Genomic DNA, 24,763 nt, shown 5'->3' with positions numbered 1-24,763 from the left:
AAGTTCCTCCATGCCAAATGTTACTCAGTTGTATCAATTACTTTTTGTCATCTTTAACTTTTGTTCATCAGTACAGCAATGTACATAAATCATACCTTTGAACTACTTGTATCAGAACAAAAATGTTTCGACTTGCTCCTCAATTATTATCTTAATCTTAATTACTTTGTAACAATACATAGCATTGTATAATGTTGTAACATAGCATTGAAGGACATTAAACAAACAGAATGTGTGGTTGTTTATACTTACTAATGATATTAACTGTCACTAGTTTTTTTTATTATTATTATTTATTTTTTTTTTTTCCTGACCATACAAAATGAAATTAAAAAGAGAGTATACACCGTTTCTTGTGGTATGGCTTATGGCTAATTATTAATAACAAATGTTGGAGTGGGGGAAAAAAAGCCATAACTCCAAAAAAAATAATAATCAAACAGTTCCATTTTTAAATCACTTATCACCTATGTTTATTGTGTATAAAGACTTGCAGCAAAAACAATATCTCTTTTAATCAGAGAAGAAGCTGCAGACATTTTTTCAGCTAAATTAGGTTCTCCTATTAGTGTGGCTGCATTTTTTAGGTCCTTTAATATTTCACTGAGGCGAATAATGGCACGGACAATAATACCTTCTTGAATACCTTCAGTCATGTCCATGATCTCAGCAAAAGGCTACAAAAAATAAAATAACATTAGATTATCTAAATGAAATGTTCCTGGGGAAAGGAATAAAAATACAAAAGAGCATCTCACTTATAAGAGTTGTATAGCTTCAGATCAAGTCTAGAGATTAAAATATAATGAATGGTTTGAGTAATGAGACTGCTACAACCAAATGTATCTATCACCAAGTTACCTGTGTGGAAATCTCTAGATATGATTTCTACTGATGACAATGACTTGGTGATAAGGATGCTATAGCTGTCCCCACTACTCCAACCATTAAGTAAATGAGTAAATTTACATTTTTTGTGTATAAGACCGTAATGTTTGTCAGATGACATTAATTGTTGTGCCTTTTGCTATAAATTCCGTGTAAACAACTCTTTCACAGTCGAAAAACAGTGGCCATGACCTTTCCTGATGGTGGTGCAACTTTGAATTTCTTCTGCACAGGTGATGTTGTGTGTCTCCATTCCATAGACACTCTTTGTTTATGGGGTGAAATGGTGCACCTACATTTCATTGCCAGTGATGATGCGACGTAAGAAGTCATGGCCTTCCACAGAATAGCATTGATGGAAGGCTAGAGAAGACAAACGTTGACCTTTGCGTTCGTCTGTCAGTGAACAAGGAACCCATCGTGCACACAATTTGTGATAGTCAAAGATGTTAATGGGCAATGGAATAAACACTGCCTATCAAAATATCCAGCTCCTTTTCCATTTCTGCAACTGCCAGTCTTCAATTATTACAAATCATTTCATCAACCTGCATCACGTCTGCAGTGGTCAACGTTGGTGGCCTTACTTTTCGATCAGCATCCTTCACTTCTGTGCGACCACTTTGAAACTGCTGGCACCACTTCACTATGGCTGGACGCGGCATTACATTTTCCCCATACACTGCCGTTATTTCACAATGAATCTCGGAACAATTCAGATGTTTTTCCCACAAAAATTGTACTGTTCCACGTACCTCGAACTTGGAGTAACATTCTAACTCACGTGCCATTATGAACGCTTGCTCCTACACAACTGTTATCACTACGTCAACGAAACTCACCTACCAGGGGGGTGAACGATATGAACTCCATTCTGCGCCACATTTGTTGCATGGTCATACCGAGAGACAGCAGCAGGTGTAACTTATTTTTTGAATGCCTCTTGTAAATCAGTCATGAACATACACAATGGTGCAATATGCATGGTTTCAATATTGTGTATTGCACCTCTTGTTTGTTACCTAATGCATTTAAAAAATGATAAAAGTATTTCTCTCTAAAAGCACTCCTGTAAGCAGGAATGTTTCTTTTGTGTTTTCTCGATTTCAAGTATTGAAATCGAGAAAACATGAGGCCTCTTTTGTTATAATCCTTTGGTATCTTTCTATAGAAAAAAGTGACTATGGTATGCAAACCCAATTAGTCACATACATTTAGTTTTTTTTTTTTTTTTTTTTTTTTTGTTTTGTTAGTGAAAGGGGGGGGGATGGATCATTGCAAATTGTGAAAAACCTATTAATAATTTATATTGAATTTTTGGTCAAAACAATTTCATTCAAATGAGACAGACCTACAAGCACTAACAATAAGGGAAGTTATCAGAAACCTGCAAATATTTTTGTTAAAACAATATTCATAGTAACCAGATTTTAGTTTAATTCGGTTTCACGAAATATTTTTGACATAAATGATACCAAGCTAATTAAATTAGTGAAGTCTGATAAAAGTTCTCATTTGCCTAGATCTAGAATGGATTTATTTGTAATTGGATTCTTCTGCTGGATAATTATATGATATTGGTATTTGATAGAAGAGTAGATAGTTATGAGACACTATGCCATTCATTGCCAATTCCAGGTGGCATGTCGTTAAAATTTCCAGTCTGTAATAGAATTTTTAATTGATTAATCAGTGTTTAAGCTTATACATATTTTCAAGAATCAGATGTCTATGACCTCTTGCCTTCAACATAACTTTTCACAGTCAATGCTTAGAAAGCTGACCAAACCAAACCAATGGTGTTTTCAGGGAGCAGTTCCATTAGGCAGTTAAGGTTTATTATTGTGAGTCACACAGGAATGAGCTGGTCGCAATGATCTCGTTCTGTGCATTTGGACTTCTAACGATTCCAGCTGGAAATCCTATACATAGTTAATACACAGTTAATACTGTGTATTAACTATGTATAGGATTTCCAGTCACTTGAAGTAAGCGTTATCACTACATAGAGATGCAATGGAATTTTTTTTTTTTTTTATGTGAACTCCAAAACACGAGAGGTATTAGAACTTATAGTACTTAGTACCGTGCTTGGGTTGGAGGTTGAGAAGACGAAAGAAGATATTTGTTCACATTGGACTTGAACTTCTGTAGACTGAAATTTTCAGGAAATACGTATGAAGGAAGGTTGTTCCAGAAAACGGCAGTTGAATGAATAAATGAGGAAGATGAAAAGTTGGTTCTGTGGGTTTGAAGTTGGACAGTAAATGGATGTTGGCTGGCGGCGGCACGTGTTCGGACTGTTTTGAAAGAGAGAGCGGGAATCATAGAAGCCAATTCAGAAGAACAGTGCCCATGGAAGTATCTGTAGAAGAGGCATGCAGCAGAAACAGTATGTCTATGAGAAAGCTTGTTATTGTTATTTGGTTTTTAGGAGCATTAGCAACTAAGGCCATATTGCTCCGGGATATGCGGTGGTCATTCCCTGACCTTCCCGCATCCTCCGTATTTGGTGGTGACGGGCTCGAACCCCGGTCTAATCAAGAAGCGTGTGCTATGCACTGTTGCTCCTTCCCACCTGGCCACAGAGACGCCTATGAGAAAGCGAGTGGAGAGACTCTGTTAGAGATGAATCATTAATTAACCTAACTGCCCTCTTCTGAATGGAATCAAGAAGCCTGAGAGAGGATTTGGGGGCACCACTCCAGATGTGGGAACAATATTCCATGGCAGGGCAGATTTGCAATTTATACAGAGTGAGCACCTGCTTGGAAGAAAAGTAACGCCGACAGCGAAAGAGAAAACTAAGTTTTTTAGATGCAGAGGACGCAATATTTGTAATGTGCTTGTACCAAGAGAGATTAGAAGCCAGGGTAATCCCCAAAAGTGATATATCATTTTGCCTAGAAATTGGAGTGTCACTAAAGATAAGCATAGGAGCAGAAGAATCCTTTTTGCGAGATATAAGACAACACTGAGTTTTAGAAGGGTTGAAATCAACTAAGTTGTCTTTGCCCCACTGGAGAATTACCTGAAGATCGGCATTTAAGGAATTGGTAGCAGATTTTCGAGAAGTTGAAGCTGATTGAGCAGGACAAGGTTTCTCAAAATGGAAAGTTGAATGCAATGTGCTATCATCGGCAAAACTATGGATAGGATTTCCAGTCAATGGAAGAAGGTCATTGATATACAAGAGGAAAAAAGTGGGGGAAAGAACTGAACCTTGGGGGACACCGGCATTAGTGGAAAAGTTAGAAGACAGAGAGCCATCTACCATCACCCTCAGTGAGCGATCAGAGAGAAAACTGGATAACCAATTACTAAAAACAGTTGGCAAACCATAAGATGGAAGCTTGTTTAGAAGACCTTTATGCCAAACACGATCAAAAGCCTTTGAGATGTCAAGAGCAACTACTTGTGTTTCACCGAACCTTTCCATTGAATTAGTCCATAAATGGGTAACATAAGCCAGAATATCACCAGTGGATCGACACTGACGGAATCCATACTGGCGATCGTTGATCAGACGGAAGGTTTCTAGGTAGTTTAAGAGTTGGCAGTTAATTGATTTCTCCATTACTTTAGAAAGAGTAGAAGTAATTGCAATGGGAAGATAATTGGATGGGAGGGATTTGTCACCCTTTTTAGGAACTGGCTGGATATGAGCAAATTTCCAAGCAGAAGGAAAAACACCTTTGGAATAAGAAAATGAAAAAAGGCGGCAAAGAATAGGAGTAATTTCAGGAGCACAGGTTTTGAGAACAAGTGGAGAAATACCATCGGGACCTGGAGCTTTCTTAGCATCAAGATTCGTCAAAATCCTTCTGACATCCTTTTGACGGAAGACCACAGGAGGCATTGAATGGAGCGTGTTGGGAATGGTGGAGGTGTTTTGCCAAGATAATTAATACATGAGCTGGAAGAAAAATGGGATGCTAGCAGGTCAGCTGTATCCTTGGCTGAAGTGACAACAGAACCATCTGGTTTGGATAGAGGTGGGAGCAGAGATGGGCAAAAGTTGCGGCCAATAGCTTTGGCAAGAGACGAGAATGCCATGGCAAGATCCAATATTGGATCTCGCCACGATGTTCATCATAACCTCAAAAGTCATCAATCATACTGCATGATGGAAGAGATAGGGAAGGGTTGACCAGAACTTAGCTCTAGAGACTAAACATGGGTTCCACCACTTCAAGCCTCCAATAAGCAAAGTGGTGGTATTTCACCGGTTGATGAGAGTCATCTACCAACTAGTACTGCCTGGTAACATAGAGGGGTGACGTTCCTCCATGTGGTGTGGGCGCCACACCTCGACCCCTGCTTACGTTGGTTCACACCTGGGTGGTCACCCACCATGTACTTGTGCATGGAGGTTATACCCAGGATTACTAACAGTCCCACCATTGTAAAGCTGCAAGTAGAGGATCTGGCTGTCACAGACTGTCTGGACTTTGCTGAAATTGGGTCCACTTGACTTGAGTGTCACCCGAATATCAGTTCCATCAGCGTTTTAGACTCCCAGGTAGCAAGTACAGCTTGTCTGGCATATGTGAGAGAATGTCTGTGACAACCTCAAGGACCAAATATCAGGATGTTTGAATTATCAGAATGTAACATAAGGAGAAGAATGAATGGACCAAAAGTACTAAATACAACATACACGACAATGTCTGTGTCACTACTGGGGATTTATGCACAGTGCAGGTTGTGGCCAACAATATTGACAAGCAACTAGAAGACACCAGATTTAGTCAAGAGAAACATTTCCTAGACCTGACCTTTTCAAATTTGAATTTGAGTTTTCTGATAACCTTTTGTATAACACTAAGCTTTATTGTGGGCAGAAAATGAAGATAGAAATTCGAATATAAGTTAAATGCTATTTGCTATATCTTATCTTGAACAGTCTTAGCACATTATTTTTAAAAATGTATAGTTTAGATAAAGGTCAAAAATTTAAGGTGGAATAAGAAATAACATTATTGTGCCATCAACATTTTCAGTGACATGACTTGAGCATATATTAAAATTAAAAGATTTAAAACAATAATCCAACCAAGGAAAACATTAATAAAAATTGTGTGGATTCTAGTAATGCCAAACAACAAAGTTCATGATGGCCATGAGCCAACCGCTCCATTGGATAAGAGATTACCATCAATTTGTAATTGAAGGTGCCTAAAAGATAACCATTTTAACTGAGTGCTTTGAAAGAGCATTGGTGAGGAAAAGATCTAGTGAAAATTGTTTGGTTAAGATTGCCTGGTATTCTAGCAGACATACTGAACAAGTTGTGGAAAATAATTAATAATATCAAAAGCTGCCAAACCTCTACCAGCTGGTGGAAATTTGGAGGCTTTTGATATTATGAAAATTATGATAAATGAAACATATTATTATGAAAGTCAAAATTAATTAAGAGAAAAGAAACATGATATTATGAAAATTAAAATTAACCTGAAAAATTAAATTAATTCTGTTAGAAAAGTTAGATTGCAGGAAGTAGAATCAAACTATTTTGAATAGTTTGATTCTACTATCAATTGATTCTTCAGAAATTTATCTTGTCAATGCCTCGACGGTGTGCTGCTGTCATCAGGGGCAGAGGCAGTTTAACTAAATATTAGTTTGTACCTGGTGAACTTTTCATTTTGTTTTCCATTTAAAAATGAAAAACTAAAGCAAATTGAGGGCTTCTCATACCATTTCAACCATTCTTCTGATACCATTACATACCAAAACTGTAGTATAAAGGTTGCAAATACTCATTTTGGAATATTTTGAGAGAACCTGCCAAATATTACTTAGCTTTGCCTTAACTATTAATAAATGTCTTTTGTTTATATTTCTATTTGTGATGCTAGTCATTAATGTAACATACCATCACGAAAAAGAGTTAGAAATGTGAAATTCCTAGGTGATGCACTTTCTTTGAACACCAGTGTATTTGTGAAATGGATTAGGAAATTTTTGGGAGGCTCAGGATTTTTTTTTTTTTGTTTACAAATAGCATTAGCATTAATAAGCTTATGCAGCATCAGCCAAAAAAAAAAAAAAAAACACCCCACTTCCACTTCACCCCTCTGTTCGTTCAAAATACCTGTCCAGCTGAGCCTTAAACTTATTTAGGCTATCAACCTCCACGACAAGGGATGGAAGTCTGTTCCACCAACCAACCACCCGCTGGCTAAAGCAAGTTTCCGCACGTCTATCCTACATCTGTCTTTCCTCAATTTGAATTTATGCCCTTTCAGGCGATTATTCTGAGCTAGAAGAAGAATCCCATAAGCATTGAGCATGCTCAAACCATTCAAGGCTTTATACACCTCTATCAGATCACCTCGCTGGTGCCTAGTCTCCAGGCACTGTAATTTGCAAAACTTAAGCCTTTCTTCGTAAGAGCACCCCTTTGTTCCATTCACTAATCTTGTTGCCCTTCTCTGTACTCGTTCCAGCAGCTCTACATCCTTCTTGAAATGAGGCCTCCAGACCTATATACAGTACTCTAGGTGTGGCCTGACCATCGCCTTATACAATGGAATAATCACCTCCTTATCCCTGCTGGAAAAATTCCTGTATATCATTGGCAATACTCCATGAGCTACTCTTGCAGCCCGTCTGCACTGCTCAGAGAACTTCATACCTGCCTGCACAACCACCCCCAAGTCCCTTTCATTCTCTACCACTGTCAGTGTAGTACCACAGTGTTGATACGTTGCTCTGGGGTTGTGTTTCCCACGTGTAGTACTTTACATTTGTCAATGTTAAACTTTATTTGCCACCTCTCAGCCCATCTGCTCAACCTTTCCAGATCCCGTTGCAGCAGCATAGTGTCAGTAGTGTCCTTGACAACCCTGCAAACCTTTGTATCGTCTGCAAACTTGGACATTAAGCTTGATATACCATCATCAATATCATTTATAAATACAGAAAACAATAATGGACCCAACACTGAGCCCTGAGGGACTCCACTAATAACATTAGTCCACGATGAGCAGTGTCCATTGATTACCACTCTCTGTCTTCTCCCCCTCAACCACCCCTTTATCCATAGCAGCAATTTGCCTCCAATGTCACACTGCTCCAATTTGTGTAGCAGTCTTCCATGTGCAACAGTATCAAAAGCCTTTCTAAGATCCAAGTATATAATATCAAAGCTATTCCCTGCATCCAGTTCTTTTGTGACTGCATCATAGTATCCAATCAAATTGGTCAGGCAAGACTTCCCCTTAACAAAACCATGCTGTGTCCGAGCTATAACTGAAGTCTTGTCTAAATGATCCTGCAGTGCTTCTTTAACCAGTGCCTCCATTAATTTTCCTGGAACAGAAGTTAAGCTCACAGGTCTATAATTACTTGTGTCAGCCTTTGATCCTCCTTTGTGAATTGGGGTCACATTTGCACATTTACAGTCTATGGGTACCTCCCCTGAGTCCAAGGAAGCTCTCATCAGTGTTGCCAACTCTTAATAATATTTCCCGCTAGCCGCATAACTCAAAATCCGCTATTTTTAGCACTTGACCCGCCAAATTTTTTAAATTTTCATTTGTTTGTACTTTGTAGTGAATAAAAACAAACAAACAAATAGTACATATAAATAGTTATTTATTTTTCTGTTTTTAATATAAAATCAATATCTAAAAATCTAAATTAATTTCGAAATTCAATACCGCCTCATCATATGCTTCTTGTGTACCTATTTTGCGAAGCACTTCTTCAGGTAAAACATAATTTTTACAACACTTTTCAACTCTTTTGAGCCCGTATCGTACTGATAAGATTGCATTAACCATGCCAACACTCATTCTGTTGCGTCTTTTGTTTTTTACTAGATTTAAGTTGCTGAATATTCTTTCCACATCTGCATTGGATAATGGCAAAATTAAAATACCCAATGCAAATTCGCTAATTTCTTTAAATGGATTTTCACCGCTTGCATATCGATATTTCAAAACTTCATTGTATTGTTGAAGTTTTCCCATTTAACGAGAGTAATGTTTATATACTGTTGCTCCATTTTTTCAATTTCTACTTCAGACAATTTTAAGTTTTTGTAATAAATTTAACAGAAACTTTTTCTTTAATATATTGTTAACTGAGATTAATGATATTTTTTCTAATTCTTTTATGTTGTCTAGAAGGCGTTGTTTTAATTGTTGATACAAACCAATCAAGAAATTACGGCATCTCTCTCTTATTGCCATTTCATCTGTTGTTGTGATAAGTTTATTCATTATTAATTCATTTATTTTTCTTTCAAATTGGTATGGCTTAGGGTCTAAATAATTATTAATGTCCTCTTCTATCCTTTCAATATGTGTATTTGGTAAAAATGGCAATCATCGACAATAGCGTGTTTAAATCATGTAGTAATAATGTAGGATCGGCAGTATTTGATTCAAAAGATTTGTTTACTCTTTGTACTTCAGATAAGATAGGTTTTAAAAATAAAAGATACGCTAAATTACTTTCATCTTTAAACATTGAATAAAGAAGTTCTGCAGTATAACATTTGTCAGTCAAACGAGTTATTTCAAAATGGGCTTTTAATTCAATATACTGTTCTAAAATTCTTGTTATAGCAACTTCAATGGATAACCACCTTGTTTGACACGAATGAACTATCTTTTTTCGGATCTGCACCATCGTTTATGGCACTGTATAAATATTTGAATTGATTTTGTCGGCTGGTGGATTTACTAAACCAATTATAAGTTTCAGCTATCATGAATTCTAGACTTCTAGGGAATGTTTCGCGGGTTGCATGAGATACTGCTAATTGCAAAGAATGACATACGCATTTAATTAATATCAAGTTCGGTACATCGGACTTCAAATGTGTATAAACGCTGTTATTAACTCCACTCATAACGCTAGCATTATCTGTCCCAATGCCCACAAGATTATTTAAAGTAAGTTTAAAATTTCCCAGCGTTATTTTAATTGAATTTGAAATATTTTCAGCGTTACACTTATCTAATTCTACAAGAGCTAAGAATGTAGAAACTCTTTTATCGAATTGCTCATCATAATACACAATTGCAATACCTAATAGTTTTGTTACACTAATATCGTTTGATTCATCTAGTAACAAACTATAGTTTGAAAAGCTCAATGGCTTTTCAAACTATAGTTTGTATATATTGAGCACTGACTTCAATAAATCTTTCTGAAAGTGGGGGTGTAGGATATATTTTATAATGCCGCTGCATTTTGTTCGATGAATTTTTAAAGTTTTGGCTGTTTGATCTTGGAATGCATTCTTACATAATTCACCAAGGTGGTCTATTGCCAGTATTGACGAGTGAGCACAAACAAACAAACTTAACTTTGCTTCAGCTTCCGCTGTTTGTAAATTCTTGGTGGAAAATTTAATTTAGATTGGTTGCCTGATCTATTAGGTGAAAATGGTTCTGCTGACTTAATAGGTTTGAAAATTTTTAAATGACTTTTAATGTCTGAAATTTTAGTAGTAAAATCAGACTTGCAATATTTACATCTTGCTCTAGTTGGATGTCCTGGAATCTCTATTAACCAGTCTTTGAATTGTGGAAAAGCTAACCATTCCTTCCGAAAATTTTGGGTATATTTCGTTTTGTTTTTGTCCGCCATCCCGTAAGGTAAGGTTTATGGCCAGTCCGCCTCTATCGATAGAGAAAAAAATATGAAATCGTGAAACGCTTTGAGCGAAATGAAAGACCATGTGATATTGCACGTGCTACAGACCTAAATGAGGCAACGCCGAGAATTACAAAGAATGCGGAGAAAATAAAAACAACTTTGATAGCAGGAACAACTAAAAGTGTAATTAAAATCTATTAGATTAAGACACAAAGAATTGGAAGAGATGGAACGGCTGTCATCTGTTTGGATAGAAAATCAAACAAAAAACAAGTTTGCTTACGATAGAAGCAAAAGCATTAGCAGTATTTTATTACGACCTTTACGTAATAAAAAAATACGTAATAATCGTAATAAAATACGTAAGTATTTTATTACGATTATTTATTGTGTTTGGTAATGTTTTGGTTACAAATGTGTGTTCAATCTTGGGTGGTCGGCACCTAACCCAATTTTTCCCATAGGGGCTGTTGTTTATATTGCACGAGGGTTTCTAGGAATACAACTATCGTGCTATACGAGGACTGACTATACTAAGATATTATTACACTGTGGTTATTAGAAATAATTATTACTTATTACTCTTATTACTTATTGCTCTGTGGTTATTAGAAACGTTGAAAGAGATGTCGGTAATTCGGATCGCATTTCTTGGAAGCCAAACAAATACGACGAAGAAAAATTATCCAATGCCATTCCTTCGCGGTTTCAAAAAAAGGCGTCATTAGAATTTTTTCCACATTTTTAGATTTGATCCAACAATTTAAAGCTATGACCCAATGATCAGGTCGTTTGACCGCGAGCGTAACTACGTAAAATTGTTGGGGTTCTCCTCAGGGAAGTCCAGAATAATATAAAACCGATTCTTCGCTTTATAAAAAAAAAAAACTATGAAATATGATATCCCTACTATTTCAATTATGAATTATTTTTATTATTAATTAAATAATCAATTGAACAATTAATTTAATATTTCTTAAATGAATATTTCTTAATTTAAATGTTACATTGCCAAATTACATAAAATTGTAATTTGGATTGCCAAATTATATAAAATGCTAAACATTTATACTCTTCCCGCTAAAAAATCCGCTATCCGCTATTTCATATTTTTTTCCGCTAAACCTGAAGCAATTCCGCTAAATCTAGCGGGAAAACCGCTAAAATGGCAACACTGGCTCTCATAATTATGGCTAAGGGTTTGCTTACTTCCTTTTGCTGCCTACTTTAATATAACTGGATAGATCCCATCCACCCCGGGTGCCTTTCTTGTGTTTATCTTCAATAATTTCTCCTCCACTTTACTCCCAGTTATTTCAAGATTCTCTAGCTTACTGCTAGAGTTGAATACACCTCTGGCATTCCCCTCGCTGAATAACTCCCCATGTGTGAATGTCGATGCAAAATATTCATTTAGTTTGTTAGCTACCTGAGCAGGATCATCAACAGTTGACCCATCAATATCAATAGTTTGATTCTACTATGAATTGATTCTTCAGAAATTTATCTTGTCAATGCCTCGACGGTGTGCTGCTGTCGTCAGGGCCAGAGGCAGTTTAACTAAATATTAGTTTGTACCTGGTGAACTTTTCATTTTGTTTTCCATTTAAAAATGATAAACTAAAGCAAATTGAGGGCTTCTCCTACCATTTCAACCATTCTTCTGATACCATTACATACCAAAACTGTAGTATAAAGGTTGCAAATGATCATTTTGGAATATTTTGAGAGAACCTGCCAAATATTACTTAGCTTTGCCTTAACTATTAATAAATATCTTTTGTTTATATTTCTATTTGTGATGCTAGTCATTAATGTAACATACCATCACGAAAAAGAGTTAGAAATGTGAAATTCCTAGGTGATGCACTTTCTTTGAACACCAGTGTATTTGTGAAATGGATTAGGAAATTTTTGCGAGGCTCAGGATTTTTTTTTTTTTGTTTACAAATAAGTTTGACTATTCATGAGGTAGTAATATTAATGAGAAAATTTGGGTGGGAAGGAATATGCTTCATAGAGCATGTTTCCCTACACACACACACACACACACACACACACACACACACACACACACACACACACACACACACACACACACACACACACACACACACACACACACACACACACACACACACACACACACACAGTGCAATTTTTAGATATGACAAACACAAACACAACTTCTTAAGGTGCTCTAGTAGTGTTCCACCACATATGCACTTTTTTGGACTTCCTACAATCACAGTTTATTGTTGCTATTATTGATATAGCATGTTAGCATCTAAGGACACATCTCCTGTTATTATGTCCATACAAGTGTTTTCTTCTTCTCAGGCTGATGGTCCCAACTGAAGAGATCTTTAAGAATTCTTCCAGTTTCCAACAAAATTCGTACCCACACCTCTCCAAGTGAGTGACAAGTAGCAAAATCACTTACTGTCATGGAAGACTACAGTCATAGCTGAAGTTGGATTTTTTCCATGATTCCCAGCATATCCTCAAAAGATATAAACTCATAATGCATGACAAGAAGATATGGGTACATGCTGGAGCTTTCCTCTACAGACTAAACATGGTTTTTGCCATTCCAAACACTGCATTAAATAAAGTGATGTTATTGAGTATTGCATAGGTTGATGAGTCACCTGAAACCAAATATTGCATATCACAAAAAGATCCATTCCTCTCTTTGATGTGGATACTATTCCCCCTGATTCTCCCACACACTTATGTTTGGTGATCATATCCAGTATGCTAGGCATTAAAATGTGTTTAGACTTTCCATACTGGATACCTAAAAGTTACTAAATGTTTCACCAGCATGAAATTGCAAACAGGACCAGATGTTGACCAAATATACCTCCATTGGTATATTTTAGACATCCAAGTTATTTCAAAAATAAAATCAGAATTTAAAAAAATTACAAAATTTGATTAAAAATATTGTTGTTACTTCTTAGATTTAATTATTTTTATTATGGTTACCTCCAAACACAAAGGCATTAGAAGCTATAATGCCCTTACTATGGATGGGTTGAAGGCAGAGAACACAGAATATATCAACCGAGGTGAGTTCCTTTTGACTGCAATTTTCAAGAAAGAGATGAAAGACAGTTCCAAATAAAAGAAGTAAAAATGAATGAAGAAATATAAGTTCACTGAGATCGACATTGAACTATGAATAGATGTTGCCTAGTTGAGGCATATGTCCATACTGGTTTCAAAGAAAGAAGTGGAATTAACAATGCTAATTCAGAAGAATGCTGTCCATGAAAATATCTACAGAAAAGGGATGAAGCAGAAAGTGAATCCATATGAAGAATATGCCATGATATGACAGATTTGTACAATGTGACTTTTATTATTCCTGAATGAACATTTAATAGGCCATCACTTATGCAGTGAACAAGAGGTTACAGATGCAACTCAAAATGCTCTCTGCACAATCCATTCAGAACTGCTACTAGCAATTGAATCAATGGTGGCAAAATTGCATTATTGCTCAAAGAAAGTAATTCAAAAATGACTATTCTAGATTTAGTTATGTTTAATATTTAAGTCTGAGAACTTTTTGAGTGTACCACACTAGGTATAATGAAGAACTATAATAATTTTAAAATCACATTCTTATCTGCATTCAATTTCTCTCTTGGAGATATTTTGGTCCCTCCAGTGACAAAGACCAACTTTCAGCACCTCAAATGCTTAGGCCTATGCTCACTATATAGATGATAAATAGCATCACCAAAAAAATGATGAATATGCTATTTAATTAAAACAAGACACCAACTGTGACAACTCTTTTGAGACTTACTTGTATCTCAAAGATGATGGCTGCAGAATGCAAAAATTAATGTACTTTTCATTTTATTTCAATGCCTGCATTGAAATAAAAAAAAGTATCAAATTCCATTAACCATATCCCTTAACCAAATACACATGAAAATTGGTGAACACAAACCTTTTTTGAAACCAGAAACACAAAAATGTATATGTTTAAAAAACCAGTTCCAGAGTTTAACCTGACTTTATTCACTATCAGAAGTGCATTGACATTAATGAAGTTTATTATGGAAATTTAAATAGTTCCAAACAAATTCTTGTTGATAGTTTTATATGTGATAGATGTTTATATTTTGTCTTATAATGAGACTAGTTTTGACTTGGTTAATCTCTCACACAGTAGCAGAAACATTCTGTATTTCTATATAGCAGCATGTTAGGTAAGCTACAAGAGAACGCATAGTTGCCGATGCACCTAATAAATCTCTAAACCAACCAATACTCTTGATCTGATTATCAGCAGTGATTCTTCATGCATTAAAAATATCCAGATAAAGGAACTGCTAGGTGGCAGTGATAGTAATATATATTGATGTAGGATCCACTTAAAGATATAAGTACTGTTAAGGGTAAAGGGAGAGGATTTTACATTCATAAAGGAAACTACAATGGTCTTAGACAGCTTTAAATTCCTTTCAGTGGAACCAAGTACAAATTTTGAAAGGGAAGCATTCAGGGAAGTAATCACAGAAGTTACTAAGCTCTTTTTATACAACTAAGAAAACTGTTCAACATTTAGACCTATATAGATGTAAGATGAACTGATAAGACTAGTGACGAAGAAGAAAAATGTATGGGATATAAATTATAAGACACATGGAAACCTACAGTAGGTACAAAGTACTTTTCAATCAAATCACAAAAAGGAATTAGGAAAGCTAAAGCAGATGAGAAGTCAACTGATAAGAATATAACAAAAAGTAGTAAAGAATTGTTTAACACTAGAAGGAAAGGGATGAACAGCATTGGCCCATTAGGTATGAATGGCACAACTGATGCTTCTGCTCAGATTGCAGACAAACTAAATAAATATTTTACACCTAAGTTCATGCGTGAAGAATTATTTTAGGAACAGGAAAACCAAAAGTAAACTAAGTTATAACTGGAATTGAAATGATTTTCTTATTTCTGAGAAGAAAATGGAAGAGAAATTGCTGAAGTTAAAAGTAAAAATAAAATACCTCCAAACTACATGAACCTTCCCTGAATACAAGAGTATTCAGAGAAGGTTCATATAGTTTGGAGGTATGCAAATCGAGGGTTTAGTGTCAAACAATGTTAAGTACAAAATTATTTTGTAGTTGATGTTTTTGTAATTAACCAAAAAAAATTCATTTTACATTTTCTTGGTTTACCGGAAATGTACTTACAGCCTAAGCTAACTTGTAAAGTACCAGAGAGATACAGTTCTATGACATGATATGCACTGTTATTTGTATAAAGTAAAACTAAAGTTATCGCAAAAATAAAATGCAATTTTGTAGTTAACGTTGTTTGACCCTAAACCCTCAAAATGTGTCTCCTATTCAAAAAGGGCAACATGAGCAATTATAGACCTGTAAGCTTGACTCCTGTTCCAGGGAACATAGTGGAGTCAGTAGTTAAAGCAATATTGCAAGATCATCTTTATAGAAACCCCAGGGGCTCACATCTGGTGAGAATGGGCTTGGCAAACCCAGGGTCCTGAGCTGGATATCATCATTCTTCTCTCTCTTGCTTTCTTGGTGATTCCCTTCTTCTTCTGATTCTCTCAGGGTAGGGTAACTTGGGAATTTTTTTTGGCTGGTGCAGCATAAGCCTCAGGCTTCCTTGTAAAATATGACTAATAATAATAATAGGAATGAAATTACACAGAAATCAGAGCAGGATTTGTTAAGGAGGGGAAATCCTGCCTGACCAATCTGATTAGCTACTATGAGGCAATAACAAAGGAACTGGATGTAAATAATAACTTTGACATCATATATTTAGATTAAAGGAGAGCTTTTAAACTGTTCCACACAAAAGACTGCTGAACAAAGTGGAGAGTGTAGCATTACTTCTATGGGTCAGCACTGGACCCTGAGGGTTCGGTACTTTTTAATGAACTGTTGGTTTGTTAACAAGCGGAATCAAGGAAGATTCTGCTGCAAAACCTAGATAAATTAGGCAGACTGAGAAGTGGCAATTTAGGTTAACACTTTAAATGCAAGGCAGTGTAAATGCTAGATATAAGCAGCAGTAATCACAAAATGGTATACAATTAGGTAGTTCCACACTCAAGGTAGTGGAGAATGAAAAAGACCTGGAGGTAATTGTGCTATCAAACATGAAGTTTTCTGAGCAGTTCAGACAGCTCATGGGATTTTCTCAATGATATACACAAATTTTAGCAGCAGTTATTAGGAGATGATTATCCTATTTTATAAGGCAATGGTTAGGTCACATCTTGAATGCTGCATACAGATTTGGAAGCCTCATTTTAAGAAAGGTGTGGATCTGTTGGAATGGATACAGAGAATAGCAACCAAATTAGTCAAGAACACGAGGGGGCACTGTTACCACGAAATATTTCACCCGACTGAAGTGTTTAAGGCTTTAAATAGTTTGAATAAACAATGCTGATGGTATTCTAACTCATTCTCAGACAATGCGCAGAAATCTGCTTTCAGCCAGAGAGTATCCAATTGGAATAAACTACTATCTGGTGTTGTGAAAGTGGACAGTTTAAATAAATTTAAGAATTAGACATATTATTAGGTGGATAGCTCCCCCCCCACCCATATGTTTGCTTCCTTTCATCATTTATTATTACTACTACTACTAATAATAATAATAATAAAAGGGGCATGATGGCCCAGTGGTAACGGCACTAGACTACCAGTCTGATCTCTGGTTCGAGTCCCACTTTGGTGGAAGCGAACACATCTCCATCATGCTGGAAGACTGGCATAATAATAATAATAAATTATAATATTAATAATAACTAGGGGGCTTTGCTGCTTGCTTTGCTCACCAAACCCAGTTCACGCTTTTCTATGTAAAATGTAGAGGTATGATGGAGTAAGTCAAATCTTTCTTATGTAAAAGACACCTGCCAAAACGCACTGATCAATATCTAATCAGGAAATGACCTACGTAATTATTTACTTGTGCATTTGTAGTGACATAATTTCCCTGCCCACTTGTACCAAGCGACCTGCATCCCTCTTCTCCCATTGGCTACCCCACATTTGGAATTCTCAAGGTGGAATAAATATCACTATGTAAACATTTACACAGGTCACTTACGAAAAGGCCTTTTGCTTCGGGTTCCATAATCATGAAGAACATGGTTGCATCCAAAATAGCAGGACTAAAATATTTACAAAATACTAAACTATTTACAAATATACAAACTATATTGGGTCCCTTCATCAGCTGACATTACAATGAAACATCAAATGATGCCAGGCGTGGTCATGTATTAGACAGTGAAGCACATGCACGAGGTGGGTGAACATTATGGAGGCACTTATCTTTCAATGGAAGACAACAATGTAATTATTTACCTGTGCATTTGTAGTGACATAATTGCCCCACCCTCTTCTCCTATTGGCCCGAATAAATATCGCTAGGAGGAAAACTTAAAAATAAAAAAAACCATGACAAAAGTTGCTTCAGCGGACCTACCTCCCCCAAGTTGAAGTGACGGCTGAGGCAGATAGTGGCACCACTGGTTGCTGCTCCCAAGGACTAACACTACCACTGGACATAAGCCGAAGTTAAACGGGTCCACCTCCATAGATGGATGGTAATGTCAAAGAGAAGTAATAATGAAATTGCATCGAGTGTGGCACAGAATAAAGTCACTCATGTTCAGCCTTAGGCAGAGGGGTTGGTTCAAAAAGGCACCCGAGGAAAACAGTGGAGCAAGTGGTGCTGTCCCCGTATGGCTACCATGAGGGAAGGGCAAGACCATCCAGCCTAACCAAATGGAAGTGCTCCCTGTGCTAGTGACCACCCAGGATAGAAGAAAACATCAATGCATCTGAAGTGGAGCAAAGAAATGAATACGTTCATCGTGTGACCATACTATGAAATAACCAAGCTAGAGACTGATATGACAATGTACAGGCCAAGACTAGATACTAAGTGGTTGGAACAATTCTCAGATATTCTGGTCACCAAATAGCAACCAGAGGACCATCATCATGAAGAACCTGATAGCTCCTGCAATCTTGGAAAAAATCAAGGAGGACATGGGCAACCAACTACAAAAAAGAACAAAGATGAACAACATAGAATGATATCCAGAAAAGCAGATGAGAGAAAGAAGGCCCTAGCAGAATTTGAGGGAATGGACCTCACAAAGAACCACATAATGCCGAAGCAGCAGAGACCCAACGTAATCCTGTGGAGAGTCACAGAGTACTTCAATCACCAAATAATACATTACCTCAACAACAATGGTGTGACACTGGAGGCCATCCACACAGTTGTATACTATGCTGTCACAGCAGCCACTAGGATTAATGGAAGAGAATCAAGAGACCAGTAGCAGAAGAAACAAAAAAAAAAAAAAAAAAAAAGTAATTGACTGGAAAAGTGAAGAGCATCCTCAATAGAGACAACATCCACAGCAAACCCAACACCAAAAATCAAAGAATACCTTAGACACAATGAAGCAGAACCTCCTCACATGCAGCAAGAGACTATAACAATAAAAAGAGGGGGAACTCCCAGAGGAAAATAACTTCGATGATAACCAAAGAGCCTTCTACAAGAAGTATCAGAGATGGAAAAGATGGAAATGGACCACCCAAGCAGAAAATAATCGAGGAGTTTTAGGTCAACATATGGAGCAGTGCAGTAAGACATAAAAGCCATGTCCCCCCACCTGGATAAAACTAGAATGGAAGAAAACCACGGATATACAAGAGATGGGAGATTTTGGAGGAAGATGTACAACTGTTGATCAGGAAGTCCCACAACTGGTGAACCCCAGCAATAGATAATATCCACAACTACTGGTACAAGAAGCTCGCTTGCACACACAAGCATCTAGTAGAGCAGGTCCCCCAAATTATAATTCACCTGGAGACAATCCGAGTTTCTTCTTCAAGGAATTATATCTCTGAAGGCTAAAGACCAAGACAAGAAACCCAGAAAAATACAAGCTAATCACCTGTCTTCAGGTGATCAGTCTTCTCCCATCTGCTTTGACTGAGAGTAGTAGATTCAGTATACTGAAGGTTAAAATTATGCTACATGTTGGGACTAAGGTGCCGTCTTTTTGTACCATGATTCTTTTCACCTGAGTTACATTTTGATTCTTCAGTTCATGGACTATTTCTTCTTCAAAAACGTTTAATGGATCCCATTTACTGATCACTCCCCTGGAAAAATTTACAGTGTTATGTGGGGTGACTTGAATTGGAATTCCATTCAAAGAAGTGTCTTAATAGCTCAGAGTGTTTTGGCTGAAAAGTCTCTCTATTAGCAAGTCCCTGGATTAGAGATGTTTCACCATTTTTGGTGCTGCTGCTGATGCTGCATTTTCAAGGCATTGTTGTATGATGAAAGCGGGAGAGCTTGCTAACATTGTTAAGGCAGAGAATGGATTATCAAGAAAGCTGGAGATTCCTGCTTGTTTGCATCTTTTATTAGTCTTTCAACAGCGAGAAGTCATGATCAGGTTCATGATTGTCATATTGGGAGCCCTTCGGCTCTAAATGTGGAAATACGTCGGTTTCCATTTCTACTCCTTTTAGCCCTGAGGGTTTGATTTTCCCCCGGGTTACTGGCTCTGCCACACGGAGGCAGGAGCTGAGCCACCAATGAAGAAGTGGTTATTGAAGTTAGTAGAGTTCGTTAGTATTTGATATTCAGACTAGGAAAAGAAAGGTGGATTCCTTTTCTGGGTTCTTACTTCAGACTTTGCAAGCAAAGAACCACTTTAAGTAAACAAAAGAGAAGAAAATCACACAAGAAAAAAATAAAACTATATCACTTTAGCATTAGCAGAGGCATTTGATGCAAGAAAGCAAGCTTATGCAGCATCAGCCAAAAAATAAAAAAGAAAATAAAAAAAAAAAAAAAAAATAATAATAATAAATAAATAAATAAATAAAAAATAACCACTTCCACTTCACCCCTCTGTTCATTCGAAATGCCTGTCCAGCTGAGCCTTAAACTTATTTAGGCTATCAACTTGCACGACAAGGGATGGAAGTCTATTCCACCAACCACCCACCCGCTGGCTAAAGGCAAATTTCCTCACGTCTATCCTACATCTGTCTTTTCTCAATTTGAATTTATGCCCTCTCCGGTGATTATTCTGAGCAAGAGGAAGAATCCCATCAGCATTGAGCATGCTCAAACCATTCAAGGCTTTATACACCTCTATCAGATCGCCTCGCCGGTGCCTAGTCTCCAGACACTGTAATTTGCAAAACTTAAGCCTTTCTTCGTAAGAGCACCCCTTTGTTCCATTCACTAATCTTGTTGCCCTTCTCTGTACTTGTTCCAGCATCTCTACATCCTTCTTGAAATGAGGCCTTCAGACCTGTATACAGTACTCTAGGTGTGGTCTGACTATTGCCTTATACAAGGGAATAATCACCTCCTTATCCCCGCTAGAAAAATTCCTATATATCATCGACAATACACCATGAGCTACTCTTGCAGCCCATCTGCACTGCTCAGAAAACTTCATATCTGCCTACACAACCACCCCCAGGTCCCTTTCATTCTCTACCACTGTCAGTGTAGTACCACAGAGTTGATACGTTGTTCCGGGGTTGCTTTTTCCCATATGTAGTACTTTACATTTGTCAATGTTAAACTTCATTTGCCACCTCTCAGCCCATCTGCTCAGCCTTTCCAGATCCTGCTGCAGTAGCATAGTGTCAGTAGTGTCCTTGACAACCATGCCAACCTTCGTATCGTCTGCAAACTTGGACATTAAGCTTGATATACCATCATCAATATCATTTATAAATACAGAAAACAATAATGGACCCAATACTGAACTCTAAGGGACTCCACTAATAACATTAGTCCACGATGAGCAGTGTCCATTGATTACCGCTCTGTCTTCTCCCCCTCAACCACCCCTTTATCCATAGCAGCAATTTGCCTCCAATGTCACACTGCTCCAATTTGTGCAGCAGTCTTCCATGTGCAACAGTATCAAAAGCCTTTCTAAGATCCAGGTATATAATATCAAAGTTATTCCCTGCATCCAGTTCTTTTGTGACTGCATCATAGTATCCAATCAAATTGGTCAGGCAAGACTTCCCCTTAACAAAACCATGCTGTGTCTGAGCTATAACTGAAGTCTTGTCTAAATGATCCTACAGTGCTTCTTTAACCAGTGCCTCCATTAATTTTCCAGGAACAGAAGTTAAACTAACAGGTCTATAATTATTTGTGTCGCCCTTTGATCCTTTGTGAATTGGGGTTACATTTGCACATCTCCAGTCCATTAATACTTCCCCTGAGTCCAAGGAAGCTCTCATAATTATAGCTAAGGGTTTGCTTACTTCCTTTGCTGCTTCCTTTAATATAACTGGATAGATCACATCCACCCCAGGTACCTTTCTTGTATTTATCTTCAACAATTTCTCCTCCACTTTATTCTCCGTTATTACAAGATTCTCTAGCTTACTGCCAGAGTTGAATACATCTCTGGCATTCCCCTCGCTGAATAACTCCTCATGTTTGAATGTCGATGCAAAATATTCATTTAGTTTGTTAGCTATCTGAGCAGGATCATCAACAGTTGACCCATCGATATCAAGTGGACCAATCTGATTCATCCCCTTCCTTCTAGAGTTAACAATTAAGAACTCTTTGCTGTTTTTCTTTGCATCCCTTGCCAAAGATTTCTCGTAATCTGCCTTCGCCTGCCTAACCTCCTTTGTAACTTGGTTACAGATCAACTTGTATCTATCATAGGCTTCTGTGTCACATGTTAATTTGTATATATCCCATGCATTTTTCTTCTCTGCCATATGTCTCATTAGTTCATCTGACATCCACTTAGGCCTAAACCTTGAACAATATTTCTTAGTTGGTATGTAAAGACTAGTAGCTTCCAAGATAAGTTCTTTGAATGCTTCCCATTTTGAATTTGCTGTTGGTAACATCATCAGTTGGTCCCACTGTATAGAATTTAAATACTGTCTCAGTCCATCATAGCTGCCTTTACGAAAGCAATAACCCTTCCCTTTACCCCTAATGGTATTTACCTCTTTGAATAAATCCCACTTCAGCACACTGTGATCACTGCCACCTAGTGGTTCATTTACCTGCAGATTCTTAATGCATGAAGAATCACTACTGATAATCAAATCAAGAGTATTACTCCCTCTATTTGCCTCCCGAACATGCTGATGTAGAAAACAATCATCCAATAAATCCACAAAAGCCTTGCTAGTGTGTGAGTGACCAGCCCCCAATTTCCAGTCAATATCTGGGAAATGCTTTCAAAGAGCACTCAAAATAAAGAGCAGATAAAAAATCACTTGTCACTATCGCTTGGCACTCAAGGCCTTGCCAAGGGGCCCAGAGTGTCAGAAGACACGTGCTGATGATGTCACCTGGCCTCAGAAACAATCTACCACATCACTGCAGAATGCAAGGTGATTACCCAGATGGAGTACACTTGGAAACATGACCAGGTAGCCAGAATAATATATCAGAAGCTAATGAGGAAATACCAGTTGATCAAAGAAAGTACACCACATTACAAGTAAGAACCCCAGGTCGTACTAGAAACCACAACCTGTACTGGGACTGCACAATAAAAAGAGACAAGATAATCCTGCAAAGCAGACCGGACCTAACCCTTGTAGACAAGAAGGAAAAGGCTACTATCTGATTGACATAGTGGTGCCCCAACACACTGGCAATCTCCAGAAAATGAGGAAAAGATCAGGAAGTACACGAACCTAAGATATGTGGCACATTCAACAAGTGGTATGGTGCCGAAGACCCTACATAACAGCCTAGCAGCAACAGGTTTTCCAGACAACACCTGTAGGATAGTTAAAGAATTCCTCGACTAATAGTAACGCCAGACATAACAACCACCCTGTGTACTTTTTAGCAGTATCTGTCATGGGGTGGTACCCCCCTAATCAGGGAGAAATAATATAAGGATAGTAATAATAATAAAGTTTATAAATAGAAAAATGTAATGTAATACAGGCAAACCCCGTATATAACACGGTTTCACTCTAACATGATTGATAAATTGTGCCGATCCTCACACAACACGGTACTTATATAACACAGTTTCACTCCAATACAGTTAGAGAATTTTGGTAAACCTCGCATAATGTGTGGACGTGTTTTTGTAAAGGGCGGCTCCTAGAACACGAGTTCATTTCCGCCTCGTATCTCTGTGAAGAACAGTATCACTACAAACGGGTTTGTGTGTGTGTGTGTTCTGTTCTGGCCTCTTGGCTACCCGAAAGCATCAGTCACCTGGACAGATGATTCTGGGTACTCGTCCACACCATGGGAAGGTGGCCCAGTCCCAATGAAGCACGTACTGTCTCGATATGAGACTCTGAACCACCTAATGTTGCCAAAAGGTGGGCCAGATTTCTCTGGGGCCCACTCCAGAGAGGGGGAAAAAAATTAAATAAAAATAATAAATAACAAGTAAATAAATAAATAAACTAAAAACAGAAACAAAATATATTTCCCGTGGTGCAAAAAAAAAAAAAAAATAAATAAATAAAATAATAATAATAAATAATTATAATAATTCCCTGTGGTGAAAAAGAAAATAAAATAAATAAATAAAAATAAATAAAATAAATAAATAAATTCCCTGTGATAATAAATAAATAAATAAAAAAAGAAAGAGAGAGCTGTCTGGTGTCAAATGGCAGGTGTCAGAGCACGAGTAAAAAAAAAAAAGGCTAAGTAAATGAAAAAAAATAATAATAATAAAATAAATAATAATAATAATTACAGAATAAATAAATAATTTTAATCCCACAGTGAAGAGGAAGATGTAAGTCGGGGTGCCAGCAGAGAGAGAGAGAGTAAGGAGGGGGGGGGGGAATGGGAGAGAGTGGTATCTATCCTGCACAGAGTGAGAAAGAAGAAAAGGTGAGCCAAGGCTGCTCCTGGTTCCAGGGCAGGACCTGGAAACAGTGCAGAACGCAGGTTAGAGGGAGGGGGAAAAAAAAAAAAAAAATGGGAGAGCCTTGCTATTATGTCAGATGCAATTTTTCAACACTTCCACTCTTTTTGAATCCCCGCTGTTGACTGGCTAGCCAAAAAAAAAATTGAGAAATTCCTGTATTTTATTTTGTTGGGAAATCCGTGTTACATTCTGTGCTATTGAACTTGTGGAAAAATCTAGAATTCAAAGTTTTATTACTATTGGATAGCACATCAGGCCATCCAAAAGATTTAAGTCATC

At 37.2% G+C, this 24,763-nt stretch overlaps 1 protein-coding gene across 3 annotated transcripts in view; it reads right to left on the bottom strand.

The window, feature by feature from the left end:
• Positions 1-438: 438 nt before the first annotated feature.
• tst (superkiller complex helicase subunit twister) overlaps positions 439-24,763 on the bottom strand; it is a 522,759-nt gene continuing 498,434 nt past the window's right edge. For all 3 annotated transcript variants that reach the window (XM_090389516.1, XM_090389517.1, XM_090389518.1), the window contains one exon: positions 439-677. In XM_090389516.1, the coding sequence (XP_090245642.1) occupies positions 474-677 (204 nt within the window). In that variant the 3' untranslated portion in view covers positions 439-473. The remainder of the gene's footprint in view (positions 678-24,763) is intronic.

The sequence above is a fragment of the Mastigoproctus giganteus genome, chromosome 2 (genome assembly GCF_048544385.1).
Source record: "Mastigoproctus giganteus isolate SK-2022 chromosome 2, ASM4854438v1, whole genome shotgun sequence".
Taxonomy (NCBI): Eukaryota; Metazoa; Arthropoda; class Arachnida; order Uropygi; family Thelyphonidae; genus Mastigoproctus; species Mastigoproctus giganteus.
Note: the sequence above shows the minus strand (reverse complement) of the source record. Positions and strands in the feature narration are given on the sequence as shown.